The 7,323-nt window shown below is 32.7% G+C and overlaps 1 protein-coding gene across 1 annotated transcript; it reads right to left on the bottom strand.

The window, feature by feature from the left end:
* Window positions 1–2,845: 2,845 nt before the first annotated feature.
* On the bottom strand, window positions 2,846–6,291 carry LOC120273471 (protein DJ-1 homolog D-like). The gene is made up of 5 exons (XM_039280130.1): window positions 6,173–6,291; window positions 5,967–6,086; window positions 5,456–5,896; window positions 4,016–4,378; window positions 2,846–3,198 (listed from the first exon to the last, which is right to left on the bottom strand). The coding sequence occupies exons 1-4, from the start codon at window positions 6,239–6,241 to the stop codon at window positions 4,340–4,342; spliced, it is 669 nt and encodes a 222-aa protein (XP_039136064.1). The 5' UTR covers window positions 6,242–6,291; the 3' UTR covers window positions 2,846–3,198; window positions 4,016–4,339.
* Window positions 6,292–7,323: the final 1,032 nt, after the last annotated feature.

The raw sequence follows: 7,323 nt of genomic DNA, 5'->3' as shown, positions 1-7,323 counted from the left end.
CATTGCATTAATCTATTTATTTTTTTTAATCTATATGATATTTTTAAAGTTTGATGTAAGATGTGAAGGCCGAAGACTTAAGGCAAATGTTTCTTGCTATGACAGAAGAGGTCACTTAAGTATTTTATTTGCCTTCCGGATCTGATTGATTTGATGTTGTCAAAGTTACTAACATAATTGAGCCCCAATTGCTGACATTGTAAACTGATATAGTATATAATTGTTACAATTTAGGTATTGCTATCAGAGATATTTTTTTCCTTTTGACTTTTTGCTCTATTTATCATGTTCTCCAAGCATTGCACTTTGACAAGGGAGGAGATATTTTCTTTTATATATATATATATATATATATATTAGTAGTTATTGATGATTATATTTATGATAAATGGAAACGAGGTGTGGGCCTAAAGAATATGGGCCCTCTAACACAAAGAAGAAAAAAAACCAAGTAGAAGGCTTAATACTTAAAATTATTTTTCCTTTCAAAACATTGAAATGAAATTATTTTCATTATTCAATAAATAATATAATATATTCCAGAAATATATTTCTCAACCTTTCACATCTTGCAAATATACTTCTCATACTGAAAACGATTTACAAAAAAAAATGACATTAACAATTTTTTCCAAAATTTATATTATCTTTGCAATCTTCCTTTTAGATAAAGTTTACCCGCAGCGTTAGCGCGGATACATAAATCTAGTAATATTTATTTTAATACTTTTAATCTTCTACCCAAAATTTTTTGTGAAAAATTTCCAAAAAAAACTTTGTGCTTTTCCGGTTTTTAAACAAAAGGACAGAAGTTTATTTTTTTTATTTTTTTTATTTTTACATTATGTTGTTTCTCTAGGAAAAAAAAAAGAAAAACCTTTAAAAGGCCCGTGCTAATTCATAGGGTGCGTTTGATACGCAACTAAGGGTGCGTTTGTTTGGCCGGATATAAAACTGCATGTAATTACAAAAAACTTCAAAATCTAGTGTTTGTTTAGTTGGATTTGAGAATTTGAAAGTAGTTAGAAATGCAGTGTATATGGATTTGGTTGGTTTTGGAACTACGTCCAAATTGGGCTTAGTTCAATTTCCTGCATTTTAGATTTCAATAGAAAGTCTCACACGTGGTGTCACATGAGACTTTCTAATGAGAATATAAAAATAAAAATAAAGGCATAATATTATTTTGCCTTAATAATATATGGTTACTATTATATTTTTATTAATACAAAAAATTATACATAATGTTATATATTTTTTTAGAATTATTAAAAATAACAATAATTTGTAATGGAAAAATAATTTTATATTAAATTAAGTTTTTATATGCATAATTATTTTGGTTACTATTAATAATAATTAATTATGTATTTATAATTAATTAAATTTAATGATGACCCAAGACAGGGGGTAACCTCACTAAGGGTGTTTATATCCTACAAATATATCCAACCAAACACATGTTTTCAAAATTAAGATTTACAAATCCTTCCAAACAAACACACAATTTTTAAATTCAGTATTTTCACTTACAGTCAACCAAACATCTTATTTGACTCTTCTGCATTTTCAACTCCAGAATTTACAACTACATTGTAATTGGAAATCTACTGTATTTTAACTACATCTAACCAAACGCTAACTAAGTACAACACAAACAATACTAAATAGTACAACACAATTATTTGTTATGTACCATGTTTGATATTTTATGGACAACACACAAATTTTATTCTGTTATTCGTTTGATCTCTCGAGTAATGGACAAAAATATTATAAAATTACTACTGATAACCTTTGTACTATCATATGTTTGTTTTACAATAAACAACTTTACAACAAGCTCTCGTTTTCAATATTTTAATTAAATTTTTTATAATTAATCAACTTATTAAATCAAAATTATATATTTTTTAAAATTTTTAAAATATATGCAAAATTAATTTCTTATTAAAAAAGTCATGATAAATTTGGTTAATATATCAATCGGCTAAATAATAATATTTTTTATATGAGATTGCTAATATGTTTGATATGTCTATGAATATCATATACATGATTCATGAATATAGATATAAAGAGATTTATATTTAATTTTTTATACAATTTTAATTTTTAATTTTGGGACATAAATATTAAAAAATTATGTTAATTTTTATGATTTAAAATTTTAATTTTAAGATATCAATCTTATATTTTAAAAAAATTGTATATTATTTAAATTGAAATGAAGAAATAAATAACATTAGAAAAACTATAATATATAGTAATATAATTCTAAACCGATCATAAATATAATTAAATCCCTTGTTTATTAAGTTATTGAATAAAATAGGTAAAAAAAATTATAATCTCAACAACATGTGCTTTTTCAGCGTGAATCTTTAACCAATATTTCTAAATTTTATGAAAACCCTAAAATTTCAAAGAGACCTTAAAATTTTAGAGGGATAAGAGAGAAAAAATAGAAGAGAGGAAAAGGAGGAAGAAAGAGAGGAGCGGGAGAGGAAGTGGAAGAAGCGGACTATGAAAATGAAGGGCATCCGGGGAGGAAGAAAAGAAGATTCAAGGTCGAGAACTTAATGAGCGTCGTGGGATCTGATATACATGATTGTAATTTTTATTCTTTTCTAAGGGTAATTTAGTCCTTAGATGTGCTGTATCATGATAAAATTTTTGTACCAAAGTTTTTGTGGTACAAAAACTTTAACTACTTATGATGTACTCTGACATCATCTTGTGTTTTACTCTCAACTTTTTAACAAGCCAACAAAGTAACAAGAGAAGCACAGAAGTTGTGTTGTGCTGTACCTTAAAATTTTATGTATCAAACGGACCCACAATGCCTTATGGCATCAAATTCTCATCATATATGGTACACATGGAAACCGAAAGATGGAGAAGAAACATTATTACATAGTTTTTTAGTTTGCAGACAATGATTGAGAAGTTGAACAGGCGCTCTTCCCATGAAATTCAAGCTTAATAACCAGAAAAAGGTTGCCTGTCTTGGAACAAAACCTTAATACCGAGTAGTAACATAAACTGAGAGATGAACTCTGGATGTCCAGGCCAAGCTGCCCCCGTAACTAAATTGCCATCAGTGAAGCAGCGATGAATTGGCTGAGGTTCCAGCCATGTTGCTCCAGCAAGCACTACATTAAGTTTTACAGCAGGATACGCCGTGCACTTCCTCCCCTGCAATACAAATATTGATTGTCAGAAAGAAAAAATTCCAAAAACTATAAAGGTTCAGGTTAATAAACATTAACATGTGAGAAAGCATGTGCTGGTTGCATGCTATGTCCTGCTCAATATTCTGCCACACCCTGAAGAATTCATCGGATTACATTACACCAGTAAGTTAAATCTTCATATGACTTTTAGGGAGTCCTTCCCAATCTATCTCTTGCTTTTTTGGGTCCTTCAATACAAAATCACCTTGCTCTTTGAAACCAATCATGTCTAACATAATAACAACTGTAGTTGAGATTTGTAAAAGCAGATCATAGGAGCTGAAGCAAAAATTGCCAACCAAATGTCCAATTGCGAGAAGCTACCACCAATAATAATGCTGATTGGTGGTAATACATACAGAATCATTTATTTAATTCCTACAGAATATTAACAGAAACCAAACTGGTCAGAGATTACGTACAGATCTGGAAAATTTTCAGAGAATTCGAGGATGGTAGTTGTTACTCATTCATTACCACAACAAATATTAAACAGAAGAACTGACCATTGAGAATTCTCTGACGATCACAATTGATCTGGAGCCAGATATTACGCCAAGGAGATAACTTATTTTCTTTGGACTAAAATGTATATATATACTTAAGATGTAATTTGCACTTCAAGATACATAGGCTCTACACAGCAGTGTATGCAAAATATTGCTTGTATGTTACAAATTATTTGGCTGATTACTACCCTAGGAGCTTGAGGTTTAATTGAACCTAAAAACCAAATTTCCAAAAGGATATATGCAACAAAAAGTTTTAGCTAAAGTTACCTTAAGAACACCCGCAGCAGACAGGACCTGTTGTCCATGGCAAATAGATGCAACTGGCTTCCCTGCATCCATGAAATGCTTCACCAAGTTAAGGACATTCTCATCCAATGCAAGGTACTCCGGTGCTCGACCTCCAGGTATCACAAGTCCAGCATAACGTGAAGGTTTCACACTCTCAAAGCTTTTGTTCAGGGTAAAATAATGTCCTGGTTTTTCACTGTAAGTCTGGTCCCCTTCAAAATCATGGATGGCAGTAGGACATGCGTCACCTTCACTTTTCTTGGGACAGACTGCATCAACCTTGCAGCCAAGAACTTCAAGTGACTAAAATGGTACCATGACTTCATAATCCTCCATGAAATCCTGCCAAAAGATATGCATAGCTTTACAACCATCCCATGAGTGCTCAAAGAGAAGAGATAGATATAATTATGACAATAACAAATTATAAACAGCTACCGGACTAAAGATTACTGTCTCCACCTTAATTTTAGAAGGCAACTTGTTTTGTATTTAATTACATAGCCTTCCATTTAGAAAGCAGTCGCTACCACAAAAATTGTAATCAACTACCTTCAAGATCATCCCATTAGCAAGCATGGTAATAATGTGGATCAATAGAAATGTTGGAGGATGAAATGATAGAGAGTTTATTGTCTTTTTATGCAAAATTGCTAACACTTATTTTAGTTATTACCATACGAGTAATGGGCATGATCCTGATACATGTTGTGATCTCAACTCACCATGCAAAACTATTTTGTACTCATCAAAGTGTTAAGGACCTTTTAAGTTTCACAATTGTCATATTTTTAATCTATCAACTTCAAAAGGAAATTTCAGTGAAGTTTGAGCAATACATCCACCAACTCTTACAGTCATTTGCTCTTTACTACTCCCTGCAATCGAACCTAGTTGATTCCAAACTATGTAAGAGACTCCATATAAAAAGATAATCACAATAGCCGTGCTTACAACCATTTCAAATTAAACAAACAGTTTATACTAGTGAAGCAACTTGCCCACTTAAGAAGTGGAAGAATTTTTGTTACTTTTAATGTATTCCATTGATCCTTGAAAAGAGAGAAGTCCAAATATAATTCTTTCCCATCCATGGTTTCCTTAACTCCATTAAGCAGGTAGCCAGAACATAATCACAAGCTAAATGTCCTCCAAACCTACTGAAAGTTTTATAAAATCATTTAATCATTAACAAAACTGTCACAGTATACTAATCCACAGGTTTTGACAGTAAGTATCAAGGCTACTGTTCTCAGTGAATTTATCCTCAGCTTGAATTTCTGCATCCTTACAAGAACATCATTCAACAAAACTCTTAATACCACTAGAGTTCTAATTACTAAGCATGCATAAAACACAGGACCTGAATTGAAGCCAAGATAATATTACTAAGATGATCATCTAGATGCAGAAACATACCCCACAGAGGAATAATATCTTCTTATCAGCGCCAGATATAGAGCCCCCAAGAGCGTGGACAAAGGATCGAATGAGCCAAGGATGATCCATGTACGACACGGCTGTGATGAGATTCCCATCAACAACAAACCTAGGCAGCGTCGTATGCTCCACCCAGTGAGCCCCCGCAGCAACCAAGGCCGACTTCACAGCCGGATAGGCAGTGCATTTCCGGCCTCCCACCACCCCAGCGGCCGCCAAGATCAACTGGCCATGACAAACGGCTATGATCGGCTTCTTCGCCTCCATAAACTCACGCACCAAGCTCAGAACCTTCTCATCCATGGCAAGATACTCCGGGGCGCGACCTCCGGGGATAAGCAATCCATCATAATCCTTAGCATTGATCTCATCAAAGGTCGCATTCAGTACAAAATTATGCCCCTGGTACTCCGTATACGTCTACAAGAGATGAAGACGAAGATCAAGAAATCGATATCGACCCAAACGCATCGGTAGAGAGAACGATCACCTGGTAATAGGGCTCGAGCTGTTGGATGGCGGTGCGGCAGACCTCGCCGGAGGCTTTTCCAGGGCATACAGCATCGACGGCGACCCCGAAGGCTTGCAGAGCTTGGAAGGGAACCATTACCTTGTGAAACAAGGCAAGAAAACCATCAATCGGATTGAAATGGAGCGATGGAGCTGACGAACGAGAAAGAAAACAAGCAGTAGTACCTCATAGTCCTCGGCATAGTCCCCCAAGAGCATGAGGACGGATCTCTGAGCTGTTGAAACCTTCGCCATTGTTGCTCTTCTCCGACGAAGCGAAACCAGTGAGATGGGAACGAGGTCTTCGAGGAGTTCTTGAAGGGTATTTATAGCTTGAGAGTTTATACACGTTTCGACTGGTAATAGGTATGTTTGGATGTTTGCTGTTAGAGATCTTGCAGCTGATTGATGTAGGAGAAAGACACGTGGCATACATCCAGATAAGGGAAGTTTATAAACAGATCCAAAATATTGTGTTTAATTGACTTTAGAAAAATATTAGCATGACTGCTTTTTTTTATTACATTTATTTATTTATTTTAGCTAGAATAAATAGTATTTTTGTTCTAATAAATAATATCAATAATTTATAAAAATGAAAAAAACTATTTTGCAATGATTCTACCCACCTGATAAAGGATTTAATAAGAAATTAAGTTATAGTGAATAATTAAGTTTGAAGTTCACTTTGAACAAATGAAACGAAATGTTTTTTTTTCTTTTTTCTTTTTTTGTGAAAGCGTTTTTCAGGGTTTTAAATATTTTTTTGAGCAATGTATAACTATGTATGAAAAAGAAAATGAATAAAATATTAGACAAAATTAGGTGACTGAAGTAGGAATGATGTGTAAATAAGCATTAAAGAAGGAACTGTAAATATAAAGAAAATTAAGGGGTCCTACGAAAAAATTCCAAAAAGAATGATGGCTCATAATGCCGCCGTATAGAAAATGAGCAGTTGCCGCCATGTCTTCACATGTTTTAACGGTTATTTAAAATTAGAGAAAATGACTTACAAACCCCTGAAAAAGTTGACAATTACTGACATATCCTCACAAAATAACATTTATTTATATGCTTTCAGTTTTCTACCCAAATTTTTTATGAAAAATTTCAAAAAAAAAACTTTGTGCTTTTCTGGTTTTTAAAAAATTACAGAAGTTTATTTTTTTATTTTTAAATTATGTTATTTCTCTAAAAAAAAAAATTGTTAGAAGGCCGTGCTAACTTACAGTAGCAAAATGATCAATTTATTTATAAAAAAACTTCACATGGCAAAAAAAACAACAACATGATTTTCAATATGAATTTGTTTGTGTTTTGAAAATTAAGTTTTT

Source organism: Dioscorea cayenensis, chromosome 1 (assembly GCF_009730915.1).
Source record: "Dioscorea cayenensis subsp. rotundata cultivar TDr96_F1 chromosome 1, TDr96_F1_v2_PseudoChromosome.rev07_lg8_w22 25.fasta, whole genome shotgun sequence".
Lineage (NCBI taxonomy): Eukaryota > Viridiplantae > Streptophyta > Magnoliopsida > Dioscoreales > Dioscoreaceae > Dioscorea > Dioscorea cayenensis.
Note: the sequence above shows the minus strand (reverse complement) of the source record. Positions and strands in the feature narration are given on the sequence as shown.